The 18,093-nt window shown below is 44.5% G+C and overlaps 1 protein-coding gene across 3 annotated transcripts in view; it reads right to left on the bottom strand.

The window, feature by feature from the left end:
- Positions 1-7,049, bottom strand: part of ezrb (ezrin b) — a 97,554-nt gene extending 90,505 nt beyond the window's left edge. Inside the window, exons 1-2 of one of the 3 annotated variants that reach the window (XM_085981536.1) lie at positions 6,968-7,049; positions 5,837-5,927 (exon numbers count right to left, since the gene is read on the bottom strand). In XM_085981536.1, coding sequence (XP_085837662.1) covers positions 5,837-5,848 — 12 coding nt within the window. In that variant the 5' untranslated portion in view covers positions 5,849-5,927; positions 6,968-7,049. Of the gene's footprint in view, positions 1-5,836; positions 6,085-6,899 lie in introns of those variants that run through there. The other 2 variants (XM_085981534.1, XM_085981535.1) reach the window with 2 other exon arrangements.
- Between the last annotated feature and the right edge of the window lie 11,044 nt (positions 7,050-18,093).

The following is an 18,093-nucleotide window of genomic DNA, read 5'->3' as shown; positions in this document are numbered from 1 at the left end:
AATCTCCTTCAAAACAGCAGCTGGCAGGGTGTTATTTTGAGACTTGAAACATAGGGTAGGACCACCCGAATAAAACCCAACTGGAAAACTCGGACTCATTCTCTTCCTTACCACATCCCCCCCAATTTCTTATACAGGGGCTCAAATCAGGAAGTCACTCCACTGCACCAATTACTAACCATGAGCCTACAACTACACTGACAGGCAACAATTTGAAAGTAGAATTTCCATTTTAAAAAGGCAGTCTGAACATTAAATGTTGACATTGAAAATGACTAAAAGTCACAACAGGAAGCACACTATTTATATATTCACAAGTGTCCTTTTATTGTAAGAGTGTCCCAGGATATCACTATTTAAATCAAGACTGGGCTCCTTCTCAGAAGACTGTGAAAGGTCAAGTCTGTAGACAGGCAGGTCTATCGAAACTAAAATGTATTCAGAACAAAGTGACCTCTAGGCATGTATACACATCAGCCTCACTGTGAAAGAACATCTCTTTAAAACAATACCTAGCCCTTGAAGTGAAACCAACCCCAAGGAGCACAGTTTCCCCTCCCCAAATATAACTTCATCTTTAATCTCCAAAAAACTACACAATTACAATTTGGAAAAAACTTGCTTAGATTATCCAAGAGCCTTCAGCTTAGAAAATCTTCAGTTTTAAACATAGGAGAAAAAAATCACTGCTAAAAACTCAACAATGCTCAAGAATATTGACATTTAATTGAAGGAGATAGGGAAGATAAGTGCAAGCAAACATCACCCACCCACCCCCAAAATTTGAATTTCAAAACAAAATCATTTTATGGTTTTGTGATACACATGACAAAGCTGTACCATCTTTACAGGGTGTTAAAAAAATACTCCATGACAAACCCACCATCGCCCTCGTTGATCAGTACCAGCTGTGGCTCAGTTGCTAGCACTTTCGCCTTGGAGTCAGAGGGTTGTGGTTTCAAGCTGCACCAGAGGCTTGAGCACAAAAATCCAAGCTGACACTCCAGTGCAATGTTTGAGGGAGTGTTGAACTGTCAGAGGAGCCGTCTTTCGGATAAGGCCCCATCTGCCCTCAGGTGGATGTAAAAGATCCCATGGCACTATTTCGTTGAAGAGCAGAGGAGTTATCCCTTGGGCCCTGGCCAATATTTATCCCTCAACTAACATCACTAGAACAGATTATCTGGTCATTATCACATTGCTGTTTGTGAGAGCTTGCTGTGTGCAAATTGGCTGCTGAGTTTCCTACATTACAACAGTGACAACACTTCAAAAAAGTATTTAATTGGCTGTAAAGCACTTTGGGACGTCCAGAGGTTATGAAAGGCGCTATATAAAGAAGTCTTTCTTTTCTTCTCACTCACCACCCCACCAATACAACAGCTATTTTAAGGTGGGACGCAGCTAGGTAAACAACATTCAAAATTGTCCATCTAATTTATAATCGCCACTGGAGAAATCCCAACAGGATTCAAGCGAGCTTCAATTTGGTTCCATGTTATAACTTCTAAATAGGAGCCCTCACTTCATTAACTGACTTGTCGTGCTTTACTACAGGCACTTACAGGACTATGAAGTCTGGAGACTTCATGGATACCAAATTCAAGCTGTCTGATGACATTTGAATGTGTTCGGTCACTGAAGAGTTAAGTAGCCTTCGCTCCTGTGTTACCGAATATATAGCAACCTCTCATCCATTATGGTTTATGAAATAAAAAGGGAGACTTTAAAAAAAAAAAAAAAAAAAAGTTGAAAGGCAGCGATCAACTTGCTGGAACCTGCCCAACGTATGATTCACACGTCAAGATCTAACGGCTGGTTCTATATTTTATTTAAAAAAGGCACTCCTTTCGAGCCCTCGAAACTAATGCAATTGTAATGAAACTAATGCAATTGTAACAAAACATAATAACTTTCTCAATTTAGCAGAAATTAAAAAGATCACCTTTCTAAAATATTTTTAGACAAACTCAACTGTACAGGTATTAAATTAACAATGATCTGAATAGTCACTCACCCTCAACTGGGAAGAATTCGAACAGACTCGGAGTCTCACTAATTTAGTGTCAGTTGGTAGCACTCTCACATCAAAGTCAGAGGGTTCTGGTTCAATCCCCACTCCAGTGATCTGTGGCATTAATCCAAGCTGACACTGCAGTACTGAGGGAGTGCTGCATTGTCAGAGGCCCTGTTAAACTGAGGTAGATGTTGCCCTTCATTTAAACCAGATCCATTTGGCTGTTCTAGTGGTTCATGAGGGTGATTCAAGACCCCATTGCGCTATTCAAAGAACAGGCATTTCTCCTGCAGTGACCGGTCCAACATTACTAACACCAACAAAAGGAAAGAAATGATTTACATTTATATAGAACCTGTCAAGACCTCAAGACACCCAAAAGCACTTTACAGCACAGTCACTGCTGTAATATGGTAAAACATGGCAGCCAATTTGTGCACAGCAAGGTCCCACAAAAAATGAGATAATGATCAGATAATCTTTTTTTAGTGATATTGGTTAAGGCAGTTGGCTATGACACTGGGAAAATTCCCCAGCTCCTCTTCAAGCAGTGCCATGAAATCTTTTACAACCACCCAACTGGCTCAGTTTAAGATCTCATCTCAAAAACAGCACACCAGACAGCACAGCACACCCTCTGTACTGCATTGGCACGTCAGCCTAGATTATGCACCAAGTCTTTGTAGTGAGGCTTGAAGCCACAACTTTCTGCATCTGAGGCAAGAGTACTACCAACTGAGCCAAGGAGGACACCCTAAAAACAGATTGACTGCTCATTCATCTCATTGCTGTATGTGGGAAGTTGGTGTGTAAAAAAAGGTGACATTCACTTACATAATGTGCTATATAAATGAAAGTCTTTTACAAGTCAAAATAATTCAGGTTGAAACCTAAAGGCCAGCATTCCTACCAATTGAAGATGTTGCATTTAAATGTACAAATCAGATGTTGGTACAATATTAAATCACAAGCAACACAAGGGTAATAATTTAAATATTTTTGAATTGGGTATGTCAGACTTTTACTTTGCCATAATTTTGTTCCCATCTCAGGAGAGCAGCTGGTGTGCCACTCAGCCTCATTTATAATTGCAGTCAGATGCCAGTCTCTGTAGGCCAGCTGGGCTCTAATGCAAGATAAGACCCAACTGTTTTGCACAAATCAGATCACAGAAACACATGACTAGCCTTGCACATTTAGCTTGCTGCAACAGGTGACACAAAACAGGCTGTTCAGCCCAGCTAGTCCCTACTGATATTTATGCTCCACATGGAGCAGTAGTCCTAATCTCATATCCTTCAACCAGCTAACTAACCTATTCTTTAAATGTTGGCATGGTTTCTACTTCAATCACTAACTCTGGTAGTGCATCCCACAGCCACAACCCTCTGTGTAAAGAAGTTTCCCCCTGCACTGTCCTAAATCTTACTTTTAAAGCATATTTATAAAGTCCAGTCAACAACTGGAAACAGTCTGGTTCTATCTATCCTCATTCTCTCAATCTGCAGCTGTACAGGGCCTTGGCAAGACCACACCTTGAGTATTGTGTGCAGTTTTGGTCACCTTCTGAGGAATAATGTTCTTGCTATGGAGAGTGTGCAGCAAAGATTCACCAGACTGATACCTGGGATGGCAGGAATGACGTATGGAGATTGGGCTTGTATTCGCTAGAGTTTAGAAGAATGAGAGGGGATCTCATTGAAACTTATAAAATTCTAACAGGACTAGATGCAGGAAGGATGTTCCCGATGGTCAGGGAGTCCAGAACCAGGGGTCACAGTCTAAGGATAAGGGGTAAGCCATTTAGGACTGAGATGAGGAGGAATTTCTTCACCCAGAGAGTGGTGAACCTGTGGAATTCTCTACCACAGAAGGCAGTTGAGGCCAATTCATTAAATATATTCAAGAAGGAGTTAGATATATTTCTCAAGGCTAAAGGGATCAACGATATGGGGAGAAAGCAGGGACAGGGTACTGAATTTGGATGATCAACCATGATCTCATTAAAATGGCAGAACAGGCACGAGGGGCCAAATGGCCTACTCCTATCTTCTATGTTTCTTTCCTAATTTTAAACACCTTTTTCCACACACCTTATGAATCTCTTCTGGTCTAATGAAAACATTCCCAATTTTACAAGTCTTTTTTTCATATTTGTATGTCCAGACACCAGGTCTTAATGAATCTGCACTATTTTCTCAACATTCTTCCTACAGTGTGGAGCCCAAAACTGCACATAGGACTCCAACTGTAGCCACACTAAATTGCTTTAGATTCACCATTACATTGTAACTTTAGTGAAATTATTATACTTGCATTTTTTTTTTATATAAACATGAATTTTTTTTGGCATTGAGATTTCAGCATCAGTAAAAAAGTGAATGCCACATTTCATATAAAGCTATGTGTAGCCATCTTAAACACTGATGAGAGAACCTTTGTTCAATTCAATCCCCTGTCCATTCTCTATTACACCAATACACACTACACTACTTTCAATTCACATTTCCTGGCACATTCAGCAAACATTCGTGCAACTGTAATCCATTAATGTGGCTCAGTTAAAAGTGATGACTTGCAGAGGAGTAAAACAAAGTTACATATTCAAAAAAGTGTACAAGATGCAGGAGTTCATGGCATGTTAATCATTACCGTTGAAAAATCTGATTAGCCAAAGATCGTGGTCATGGGAATGTGGTCACATGCCAAGTCATTTTATCCATAATTAAAAAGGTGCTGACTCCTTCTCCCCCACCTTCAATACAGAACATGTGAAGCAGTCTTGCTAGAAATTCTTCCTTGGCCAACCAGGTACAGGTATAACTAATCCAGCACCATCACTACTGGTCAAAGTTTTTTTTTTTTTTATAAAAACTGAACTACCAAACTACATACAAATTATTTTACTTATGGCCAAAAATAGGGTAAAATCCAGAATTGACAAAACAAGTTATAGCTCAGATGACAGTTAATAAAAGCAGTTTTATTCCCCCTGAAATCAAAGTACTCAAATGATTTTGAAATGTGAACACAATATTTATAATCAATGAGAACAATGACTTCAGCTTATCCTTGAACAGAATGTGACCCCTAATTGGTCAGCCCAAAAGCACCACTAGAAATTTTCATGTAGTCTGATGAGTTAAATAAATGATCCCTGCTTGGAGAAATGGCATGGTAACATTTACACTACTGAAGAATGAGGAACACCCAGCAAAGCTGGTGGCCGCCACATTCCTGCACAAATGAAAGGCTAGCCTGCTTAAAAAAAAAAGTTCACTCAGTGGACTTGCTGCATCAACCAAATAATACCCTCTAGAGTTTCCATGGTGACTGCTCCAAAACTTTGGAAGAACTTCAATCTGCTACAAGTGTGGGCTTTGTCCACCGAACAGAGCCCCCTCTGAAAAGTGGAAGGGCAATGGCTTAACACTAACCAAGGAGTGGTCAAATCCAGAAACAAGACAACAGTACAGCCCAATGCCAGGCCCAACTATCGGGCATCGGCTGCAGCAAATTGCAATGCTAAAGCATCAGATTTCAGCTATACCAACACCCTTTGAAAACTGCTGTACCAGTCAAAATTATACACATTAAAAAAAAATCCAATGAAGTTCGGTAGATCATTCCCAACTCTCGACCGTTAACAAGGTTTGAAGTGTTCACTACTACAGGAACACATGCCTGGATAATGATCTCTGCGTCTCAAACAAGTTCTACAGGTACGGGAAGTTAGTGGATCTTTTGCAAGGCGCAGTTTTAAGTTACTAAACGTGTTACAACGCTTTAAAAAAAAAAGCCAAGCTTTTAACTACTTACCGGTTTCGGCATTTTCTGTTCTTTTCCAAACTTCCGCCTCTCCCTGGAGTGATGTGAAGTGCCGAGAGCCTGATGTTTAACGTTCAATCACCTGGCACACAAAGAATACAGTGTAAGGAGCTGGGTCGCTGTGCAGGAGGTGCCGCTCCCTGTGCGAGAGCCTCCCTCCTCTCCCGGGTGCTCAATGCTGCAACTCGGCCTGATCCACGGCCAGATATGGCAGCTGGGAAACAGGGCGCAGCCACAGAATCCGCGAAAGGGCAGCGTGTGCCGCCCACTCGGTAAACACCTATAGAGATGGGGGGAAAAGAGAAGAGGAAGGGGAGAGAGAGAGAGAGAGAGAGAGAGGGGAGGGGGAGGGGGAGGAGGGGGGAGGGGGAGGAGGGGGGGGGGGGGGGGGGGGGGACTGGACGGGGTAAAGGGAGGAGGCCCTTTCACACATCCCCCTGTCCGACTGGGCCGGAGGTCACGGGCAGGAATCTATCGGCGCTCAGTGGTAACTCTGCCGTGTTGAAGCTCCCGGATTCCAGCCCCAGGACCTCGGGCTGTTTAAAGGCGATTGTCCCGGAGATTTGGGAAGAGGGGGGAACAACTACTACTCAGAATCCGGATCCCCACTTTTGTCACTTTATTTAGGTGGATTTGTCCGGCTCTTTGTCTCACTAACTCAGACACTTAAATTAAATTTAAGTTATTTTTAAACTAAAAAATAATTGTTTTTAAATTCAGATTTTAAATAATACTTTTCAAAACTCACTTTCGATAATTACTTGAAAGTTGTTATTTTTGATTAGTTAACATTGAAAAAAAAAATCGATTCAAGAAAAAAAATCTTTAATAAAGTTACGCCCAATAATTCCCTCCACCGCTGAACTCGCCCCGCAAACCGACTTAAAAAAGCAGCGCAGTCCCAGGAGTGGGGAGGTTGGCCCGGCCCGCGGGGACACCGGAGCCAGGGGAGGGTCAGCCCGGCTCGAATCAATCACAGCCCGGGCTACGGGACGAGTGTCCCCGGCGCTGCGCGCCGCTCCGCCAATGCTCAGTGAGTCGCTGCCTTCCGTACCTGCTGAAGTCTGTTTGTTCCTCTCCCCGGCCCGCTTGCCCTCTCCAATATGGCTGTTCCCGTCTTACCTGCTTCCCCAATTCTGTCCGTCTCTACCTGCCTCACTCCTCTGCCACTCCCCCTTATAGCTGTCGCTCACCTCTCAGTGGCGCTGCCTTCCAGCCGCCCGCAGTACTGCAGCAATAAGTAACAACCAACTTGCATTTATGTAGTAACTTTCGGGTCTTTGGGACATCACAAACTTTACAGCCAATTAAGTACTTAAAACATTTTTAGTCACTGTTGTAATGTAGGGAAAAGCAGCCAACTTGTGCACAGCAAGCTCCCACAGAACAGCAACAGGATAAATGACCAGATCATCTGTTATAGTTATGTTGGTTGAGGGACAAATATTGACCAGGACACCGGGAGAATTCATCTGCTCTTCAAATAGTGAAACGGGATCTTTTATGTTCAGCTGAGAGGGCAGACGTTTAATGTCTCATGGAAGAAAAGGACACCTCTGACATTGCAGTACTCTCTCCCTACTGCACTAAAATGTCACCATGCACTCAATGATAGCAAAATACTGCAGATGCTGGAAATCCGAAATAACAACAGAAAATGCTGGAAAAACTCAGCAGGCCAGGCAACATCCATGGAGAGAAGAATTCCATGCACTCAATGCCTGGAATGGGGCTTGAACCAGGTGCCTGAGCAAAAGTGTTCCATTGCTACAGCATCGATATTCCTGAACTTGATGAAACACAAAAGGGGTAGAATTTCCACAGGGTGTGGGGGGGGGGGGGAGAGAGCGGTTTCTTCAGATCTCCCACCATAGCTCTGGGAAACCCACAGAGAAATAGTGCAGACAAAGTTACGACAGGAGATTGGGAGAATCTCTGCAGAAATACCACCCCAAAGCTTGAGCAACCAAATGTATACAATTCTGAGATCTGAACTAGAAGAAAATGATACAAGTGAAAAAAGTGGTATTTGAATATGTGCTGGAGATGTTTTGGAACCTCGGTGTGGGAAGCTGCATTCCTAATCAAGACCAATTAGCAGCAAAAAGAGATTCTTAGTAAAAATGAAAGTGCGCAAAATTGGAGGCTGCCTTTTGACTGGGGTTGAAAATTGGTTGTGAGGTAGGAGACAGAGTGGGGTTAATGGGGATGTACTCGGATTGGCAGGATGTGACGAGTGGTGTAATGTCCCAGGAATCTGTTCTGGGGCCTCAATTTTTCACCATATTAATGATTTGGATGAACGAATAGAGAGTTGTATTTTTTTAACTCGTTCATGGGATGTGGGCGTCACTGGCAAGGTCAGCATTTATTGCCCATCTCTAGTTGCCCTTGAGAAGGTGGTGGTGAGCCACCTTCTTGCACCACCGCAGTCCGTGTGGTGAAGGAACTCCCACAGTGCTGTTAGGGAGGGAGTTCAAGTATTTTGACCCAGCGACGATGAAGGAACGGTGATATACTTCCAAGTCAGGATGGTGTGTGACTTACAGGGGAACTTGGAGGTGGTGGTGTTCCTATGCGCCTGTTGCCCTTGTCCTTCTAGATGGTAGAGGTCGTGGGTTTGGGAGGTGCTGCCAAAGAAGCCTTGGCAAGTTGCTGCAGTGCATCTTATAGATGGTACATACTGCAGCCACGGTACGCCGGTGGTGGAGGGAGTGAATGTTTAAGGTGGTGGATGGGGTGCCAATCAAGCAGGCTGCTTTGTCTTGGATGGTGTCGAGCTTCTTCAGTGTTGTTGGAGCTGCACTCATCCAGGCAAGTGGAGAGTATTTCATCACACTCCTTACTTGTGCCTTGTAGAGGGTGGAAAGGCTTTGGGGAGTCAGAAGGTGAGACACTCACTGCAGAATACCTAGCCTCTGACCTGCTCTTGTTGCCACAGTATTTATGTGGCTGGTCCAGTTACGTTTCTGGTCAATGGTGACCCCCAGGATATTGATAGTGGGGAATTCAGTGATGGTAATGCCGTTGAATGTCAAGGGGCGGTGATTAGACAGTCGGTTTTTGGAGATAGACATTGCCTAGCACTTCTGTGGCACGAATGTTACCTGCCACTTATCAGCCCAAGCCTGAATGTCGTCCAGGTCTTGTTGCATGTGGGCATGGACTGCTTCATTATCTGAGGAGTTGTGAATGGCGTTGAACAGTGATGCAGTCATCAGCAAACATCCCCACTTCTGACCTTATGATGGATGAAAGGCCATTGATGAAGCAGCTGAAAATGGTTGGGCCTAGGACACTGCCCTGAGGAAGACCTGCAGTGGTGTCCTGGGGCTGTGATGATTGACCTTCAACCACCACAACCATCTTCCTTTGTGCTAGGTATGACTCCAGCCAGTGGAGAGTTTTCCCCCCGATTCCAATTGACTTCAGTTTTACTAGGGCTCCTTGATGTCACACTCGGTCAAATGATGTCTTGATGTCAAGGGCAGTCACTTTCACCTCACCTCTGGAATTCAGCACCTCTGTCCATGTTTGGACCAAGGCTGTAATGAGGTCTGGAGCCGAGTGGGCATCAGTGAGCAGGTTATTGTTGAGTAAGTGCTGCTTGATAACACTTTCGACGACACCTTCCATCACTTTGCTGATGATTGAGAGTAGACTGATGGGACGGTAATTGGCCAGATTGGATTTGTCCTGCTTTTTGTGGACAGGACTACATGGGCAGTTTTCCACATTGTCGGATAGATGCCAGTGTTGTAGCTGTACTGGAACAGCTTGGCTAGAGGCACGGCTAGTTCTGGAGCACAACTCTTCAGAATAGCTGGGATGTTGCCAGGGCCCACAGCCTTTGCTGTGTCCAGTGCGCTCAGCCGTTTCTTGATATCATGTGGCGTGAATCGAATTGGCTGAAGACTGGCTTCTGTGATGGTGGGGACCTCAGGAGGAGGCCGATATGGATCATCCACTCGGCACTACTGGCTGAAGATGTTTGCACATGTTTCAGCTTGTCTTTTACACTCATATGCTGGGCTCCACCATCATTGAGGATGGGAATATTCATGGAGCCTCCTCCTCCCGTTAGTTGTTTAATGGTCCACCACCATTCACAATTGAATGTGGCAGGACTGCAGAGCTTTGATCTGATCCGTTGATTGCGGGATCGCTTAGCTCTGTCTACAGAATGCTGCTTCCGCTTTTTAGCATGCATTTAGTCCTGTGTTGCAACTTCCCCAGGTTGGCAGCGCATTTTTAGGTATGCCTGGTGCTGCTCCTGGCATGCTCTTCTACACTTCTTATTGAACCAGGGTTGGTCCCCTGGCTTGATGGTAATGGTAGAGTGAGGGATATGGTGGGCCATGAGGTTACAGATTGTGGTGGAATACAATTCTGCTGCTGCTGATGGCCCACAGCGCTTCATGGATGCCCAGTTTTGAGTTGCTAGATCTGTTCTGAATCTATCCCATTTAGCACGGCGGTAGTGCCACACAACACGATGAAGGGTGTCCTCAGTGTGAAGATGGGACTTCGTCTCCACAAGGACTGTGTTGTAGTCACTGCTACCAATGCTGTCATGTACAGATGCAACTGCGACAGGTAGATTGGTGAGGACGAGGTCAAGTAGGTTTTTCCCTCGTGTTGGTTCTCTCACCACCTGTTGCAGGCCCAGACTGGCAGCTATATCCTTCAGGGCTCAGCCAGCTCAGTCAGTAGTGGCGCTACCGAGCCACTCTTGGTGATGGACATTGAAGTCCCCCAATCAAAGTCAATTCTGTGCCCTTGCTATCCTCAGTGCTCCTTCCAAGTGGTGTTCAACATGGAGGAGTACTGATTCATCAGCTGAGGGAGGGTGGTAGGTGGTAATCAGCAGGAGGTTTCCTTGCCTATGTTTGACCTGAAGCCATGAGTCTTCACGGGGTCCAGAGTCAATGTTGAGGGCTCCCAGGGCCACTCCTTCCGGACTGTATACCACTGTGCTGCCACCTCTGGTGGGTCTGTCCTGCCGGTGGGTCAGGACATACCCAGTGATGGTGATGGTGGAGTTTGGGACATTGGCTGAAAGGTATGATTCTGAGTATGACTATGTCAGGCTGTTGCTTGACTAGTCTGTGGGACAGCTCTCGCAGATGTTGGTGACAAAGACGTTGCAGGGTCGACTGGGCTGGGTGTGCCATTGTCATGTCCATAGCCGGTGCCGAGGTCGATGCCAGGTGGTCTGTCTGGTTTTATTCTTATTGTTTTTCATAGCGGTTTTTTACAACTAGGCCATTTCAGAGGATAGTTAAAAGTCAACCACATTGCAGTGGGTCTGGAGTCACATATAGGCCAGACCAGGTAAGGATGGCAGATTTCCTTCACTAAAAGGACATTAGTGAACCAGATGGGTTTTTATGACAATTCGATAATTTCCATTACTGATAGTAGCTTTTTATTCCAGATTTATTTAATTAACTAAATTTAAACTCCCCAGTTGCTGTGGTGGGATTTGAACTCACATCTCTGAATCATTAGCCCAGGCCTCTAGGATTATTAGTCCAGTAACATAACCACTATGCTACTGTTCCCAATATCCAAGTTTGCAGATGACATTAAGTTAGGAGGGACAGTAAGTATTGCAGATGGGAGCAGGAAAATGCAGAGACATAGACAGATTAAGTGAGAGGGCAAAATTATGGCAGATGGAGTTCAATGTGGGCAAATGTGAAGTCACCCGCTTTGGACTCAAGAAAGATAAATCAGAATATTTTCTGAATGATGAGAAACGAGGAACTGTAGAGGAGTAAAGAGATTTGGGAGACCAAGTACACAAATCATTAAACACAGGTACAAAAATAAATCAAAAAGGCTAATGGAATGTTGGCATTTCTCTCAAGGAGATAGGAATATGTAAGGGGTGGTGTGTGGGGTCAGCTTCACCTCTGACTTATGAGCGGTTCGAATTGCTCCCACTCCCTTGGTTCTAGACCTTGGACTTATTTGGGGGTTGTGATAAAAGTGCAGCAAACAACTGATTTTGGTGCAATAACTTTGATCTTTATTTGAGAAAGAAAATACAACACAATAACATTAACACTCTAATAAAATGGGGAAACACTTCGACATACACGAGGGAATTACAGTAGAAAAATACCTCACCCCTCCCAATCCCACCTTACTAGCTAAGTTGGACTCTAAAGAACCAGGGATAATGCTCACCAAACACAGGAATAGTTTGTAGAGTGGAAAAACTTGCGAATCTTCAGTTATCTTCCGAGTTGGTTTTCTTTGGTCCCAGTGGCCCAATATTACCCGGTTGGCTGATGGTAATGTTCGGTTGGTTGTTTCGTAAGGCCCTTGTTGCCGCAAGGTGTCTGATGATCACTGAAACTGTTGCTCCAGTTTCTTCTTGTGTTTGAACTGCTTCCAGAGAGAGAGAACTTCTGCGCGACTCCTTCGAACTGCAGAGAGTACTGAACTCGAACTTGGAACTCTCTGTACTTCTTGAACCCCCACCTTGCTGAACTGTTTTCAACTGTTTGAACTGTTCTGCTGAAACCTTCCTGACGAGTCTTTTGAACTTCTTGACTTCCTCTGTCTTTAGAAAACAGGCTTTCAATTATACTAATTGGGGCCTCCTAATCTGATTAAGTTGTTTAAAGTGGTTTCGAGGTGGTTGTTGAAGTTGTTTAAAGATGTGACAAGTAGTTTTGGGATGGTTTTCCTGAGCTGTTGAGTTCTTATCTAATTGTATTGAATTGTCCTCAAGCTTTGAGTTTCCTGTGGGGCCTGAGATTCTTTGTAGGTTGGTGAAACGATTTGTTTTATGCATGTTTTTGGATGGGTCTTGTGAGGCTGTTTCTTCCGTGGGTCTATTGTTAGCATGTAAATTGCTGATAGGGGCTGAGTGACGTTTACAGTTCCCCAGACAGTTTGATTATCTCGAATACTCAAACTGTCTGCTGCATAGGTAGATCCCAAATTCTGCAACAGCCTTTTTCCCAAACATGCCTGAACATGTCCTTTTAAAATGCCAAGCCTGTTTCTGACTTTGAATCTCCTTGCTAGGTCCAACATGCCCTTTTATCACTCCTGAAGTTTTTAGCAAGGATCCAAAGTCATTTTAATAGGGTTTTCCTTCGTTTTGGGGATCTGTTAATTTTGAGAATCTTACAAATACAAAGTGATGCTTCAGTTGTACAGAGCCTTGGTCAGACCCTACCTGGAGCACTGAGTTCAGTTCTGGGCACCGCTCCTCAGGAAGGATATATTGGTCTTGGACGAAGTGCAGCGCAGATTCACCAAAATGATACCAGAGCTTAGAGGGTTAAATTATGAGGACAGGTTTCATAAAGCTGGCTTGTATTCTCTTGTATAGAAGATTGAGGGGTGATCTGATCAAGGTGTCTAAAATGTTAACATTATTTGATAAGGTAGATATGGAGAAACTATTGATCTTGATTTGGGGACATGATCATGAAATTAGAGCTAGGCCGTTCAGGAGCAAAATCAGGAAGCACTTCTTCACACAAAGAATAGTAGAAAGCTGTAACTATCTCCCCAAAAGGCTGTGGATGCTAGAACAATTGAAGCTTTCAAAACTGAGATTGATAGATTTTTGTTAGGTAAGAGTATCATGGATATAGAACAAAGACAGGTAAATGGATTTGAGGTACAGATCAGCCATGATCTAACCGAATGGCAGAGCAGGCTCGAGGATCTGAATTGCCTACTCCTGTTCCTAATGTTCCTATGAAATGAGTTGCACTGAGCACAGTCCATTAGACTTATACCACAGGACCATGACATTGCTCACAGATTTCTATCTTACTTTATCCCATTGCTCCTGTTTTGCTCAGCCTGTTGTGATTGAAAATGGAGGCCTTGGTCTCTCCCAACCTACTACCTCTGCCCCCAAACCTTCCTTCCTGTCCTTTCAGGGGCGATTTTGCCAGCCCTGGGGAGGTGGGTATGGAGGTGGGACTGCCGGAAAATGGCAGAATTTGGGGCGGGTGCCCAACCCGCCCCCAACCTGCCTCCATGTCATCTTCCTAGGAGGCGGGTAGCCATCCCGCACCGGGTCCCATCTCCTTGGAGGCGGGAAGGGATTAAAGCCTATTAACTGCCTGTTAACAGGTAGTTAACAGGCACAAAATAGGATTATCCCCTTTTTGCCCTCACAAGTGAGGGCTTCCCGAGGCTCCAAAACACGCCAGCTCAGCAAGGCGAGTACTGGGTCTGCGGGGGTCGTGGGGGTGCAAAAGTGTGCTGTGAAGGTAAGTGTTGGGTGCAAGAGTGTAGAGGTGAGTATCTGAGGTAAGTGCAAAGTGTTTTTAAAAGGGCTTTACTTTTGTTTCTTCCAGCAGGCTTCAGTCGGTTTGTATGCGGAGAGTCTCGGACCTCCGTGTTGCAGATGAGAGATGGCCGTTGCATTCTCAGATGCAACAACCATCTCATTTCTGTAAAAGAAAGAAGTTTGATGAGGTCTTGAATGTAAGACCTTATCAAACTACAGAGAATGTCACTGTTTGACAGCTTCACAGAGCTGTCATACGTTGACATTCTCTGCAACCGGCTTTCCCTTAATTGGCCTGCTAAGCCCGCTGGCAATCATACATCTCTAAAAATAAAATTTACAACATAAGAAACATATAAAAAGTGAATCATTCACAAAAAATCTAACTTGTTCCTGGTGGAAATCCAGCTTCCCCCCCAGAGATCTACCCATTGTCAGGGGCATGGGGTCTCAGTTCTGCTCCCTTTGCACAGCTTCTATATTGTCTCTGGGCTGTGCTCTTCAATACCTCTTTGATGCTTCATTTACTCTGATAAATTCTATAAGCAAAGACTCTTCATTTAGGTTCAACTTGCTCCAGCTTCTTCACAGGAAGGCACATGGCATTTTGATGAGGATGTTGATGTGCCAGTAAATGAGCAGCAGTTAGTTGCGCCAGCCGATGCCATCGCTTCATCCAGGACTACTGCTGCTAGCGAGACCCAAGTTCAATATTAGCAACCCTAATGTTCGGGAATATGTGGTTCAGAGGCAGCGACCAAATGCCTCTCCACCCTCTGCAAATGTGAAAACATGAACTGTACAGGAGGAGAATAAGGAATATGAAGACAAAGGCTGCCACGCAATTACATAAAGAACCTTCGGTTAGTCATGGCGAGTGCAGCAAAAGAATGAGGAATAAGAGCGAGAAATGAAAAGCTCACAAGGATGTTACCTGGACCTTTACTATATCAGGCTTGGGTGAAGACATGGACTCTGACCAATGGCCCGATGACACTGATAACTTAATGGGGGTCCACAAACCCACGTTTCCTGTGGTGGTAAATAAGGTGGCAAAACAGAATGGCCAATACAAGCCTGAGAAGGAGCTTTTCCTACATTTGAATAAGGTTTTAAATCTATACATAACTGGGTTAAGTAGCAAATATCAGAAATTGAAAGATGAGATAAGAGAAAAAGGATAGGTTATCTACAATGGGTTTTTTGTTTTCAGAAAAATTCTCTGTGAAACTGCAGTCTGTAGAACCGTTCTGCAGCCGCTCCGCCCCTGCTCATAGTCGATCTCTAAAATGTTCGCTCTTTGTAGCCCTTAGCTTTGTTAGCAATAAGATTGTGACAAATATTCCAATCTTTGATTCTTCCTTCAAGAGCTCGTTTTTCCTTGATTACATTCATTGGATTTATAGCTTGTCTACAAGGCATGTCGAAGAAAGAAAATAATTTATATCAACCCTGGTTACCTGAATTATACTCAACATTCACTACTTATTTACTCAGATATTGTTTAAATCATTGATTCACTGTTATCATTGGGCCATTGGTCAGAGTCCATTTCTTCACCCAAGCTTGTTTTAATCATACATTGTCTTAGCTTTTATTAACTTTATACATGTTAGGGTAGCTCTGGGCGCAATCAGCGATTCCAACGCAAATTGCGTGCAAAATTGTGCCTGTTTTGAAAAGTATTTTCCCCCCCCCCGAGTTTCTGCGCAAACTCATTTACATATCACCGAATGCAAAATCTGCTATGCACCAGTGCCATCGAGCAGCATTTTAAAATGTAATAAAAAAAGTGCTTTAAAAAATATTCCTTGATATATTTAAGAGTGGAACTTGATAAAGTTTGATTAATACATCTGAAAATGGGGTTATCACAAAAAAAAGCATTTTTAATCACAGTGTCAATCGCCACCTGTGAGTAACCCGATTTTAAATCACTGAAAATTACTTTAAAAAAATATACAGAACTATTTTTTAGTTAGATTGGGGTAGAATAGTCAGTTTCTTAGTAAATTTTAAAAAATCATTCAAAATGTACCTATTAGTGTCCTTCCACTCAAAAGTCAGCTTAACTTTTGGAGCCCCTCGAAGGTCCGCAAATGATCGCAATTAGCAGAAACTCCCAATGGTGATTAATTCACCCTGGGGGCGTGGCCAGTTTTGTGGGTGGAGCCTGCTTCTAACGCAATGTTTTTAAAGCTAACGCAAAAGATTGAAGAATCTCGAGTTGCGCTGAACGCAATTTGCCCTTAAAATTCTGCGATCTTTTGCGATGGTTACGCCAATTTTGGGGGAATTGCAGTGAAAAAAACAGCGCAATTGAGCAGAAAGTCCAGGCCGTTAACTTGAGATATTGACTTAGAAATTGGATAAGACCCAAGAACGGGCCGGGGCATTGCCCAGCCATATTTGCTGCGCCCGTTCTAAGTGATGCAGGCAGCATGCAAAATTCGTGCTGCCTGTTCCTTTACATGATTGCAGCGCTGATCTCAGCGCTAAACACGCTGCTGATTGACTTAGCGCTCAACAGGGGGAACAATATCAAGTGCAGTCTACTGGCCAATTAAGTTTGGCCTAGGCTCTCTCTACTATTTAAAGGGGAGGTGCTTTGTTGCAGAAACACCTCATTGTCAGGTGAAAAGAAGTCATGGCTCAACAGAAAGTGCCATACCAAAGTGAGAGCAAATGCCATATCTCACCATCTGCACCACAAGCCTCACACACTGCTCAATGCACCACACCCCCAGCACTCGCCTACCAACAATCTCTAACAATCACCACTCATATCTCACAATCATAGCTTCACTTCACCCTCACACACCTACCACTGCTGCAACACTCACACCCACAATTCACACCTTGCACATACTGCCAGCTATTCAACCATGGCCTGCACATCACGCAAACATATTGGACTACACTTATTGATACACTTCCCTTTCTCTTGCAGGCTGAGGTGGCACCCAAACGCTGTGAGCAACAGCAGATGGGAGGCGGCCAAGCAAGAATTGAGAACGTAACTGAACTGGAGGAATCAGTATTGCAAATAATTGGAGAGGCTGTGACAGAGTCCGTGTCGAGCGGAGAAGTTGAAAGCATTGCTGATGATGACGGTACGCTCAAACCTAATCCTTCTTCTCACATCCCACTTATTCCTCATCCCACAATCTTTTCTCACTACAAGCTGCTGATGGTGCATGCATGGATATCTTGCTTCCTCCCTCCCCATCCCTCATGACAACTTAACCCTTGTGCCTTTCTGCTTTCAGATATCCAAGAACTGCCAGCAGCCCAGCTTGTCCCTGAACATGAGGAAGACACTGATGGAGGAGAAGAACCGACACCAGCACTGCATTTGACACTTGCAGACACCAGCTCAGAAAAAGGCAGTGTGTGGACTTTAGAGGCGGGATCTGCATGTGGTTATTCACCGGGCACGAGTGGGCTGCAGCCAGGCCAGGGTAGTGCAGGTGCAAGCTCCCCGGAGGGCGAGTTCGTGCACGAGTTCTGCTCCACAGGACTCAGATGATGACCTCAATGGGGCAGCCTTCAGAAGAAGGGTGATGGGCATGGACATGGAAATGCTAGGTTCAATGGCAAGCCTGCCAAAGAGCCTCTTGTCAGTGTCAAGGAGCATGGAGGAGTCCGACTCCAACATTGCATGGGGTTTTACGCAGAGCTTGGAGCCCATGATTTCCAGGATGGAAATGATGGGCAACTCCAGGAGAGACCTTATGGACCCAAATATGCTGGTGCGTGTGATGTGCAACCTCACAGCTTCCTTTGCAGCACAGGCGGAAGCAACCCAGCGTCTCACTGTTGCAGTGGAAGCTCAGACTGCTGCCATCATTGCTGGGTTTACGAGTGTCAAAAGGGGCTTGCAGGGTGTCGCAGCAGACCAGCAATCTGTCCTCCAACAGATTAGTAGGATTGCTGAGGCGCCGCCCCAGGGGAGTGGCAGTGGCTCCGTGGAGCA

The sequence above is a fragment of the Somniosus microcephalus genome, chromosome 3 (assembly GCF_052327205.1).
Source record: "Somniosus microcephalus isolate GS21.2 chromosome 3, FLI_Smic_1.0, whole genome shotgun sequence".
In the NCBI taxonomy this organism is placed as follows: domain Eukaryota; kingdom Metazoa; phylum Chordata; class Chondrichthyes; order Squaliformes; family Somniosidae; genus Somniosus; species Somniosus microcephalus.
This window is presented reverse-complemented; position numbering and strand designations above follow the sequence as displayed.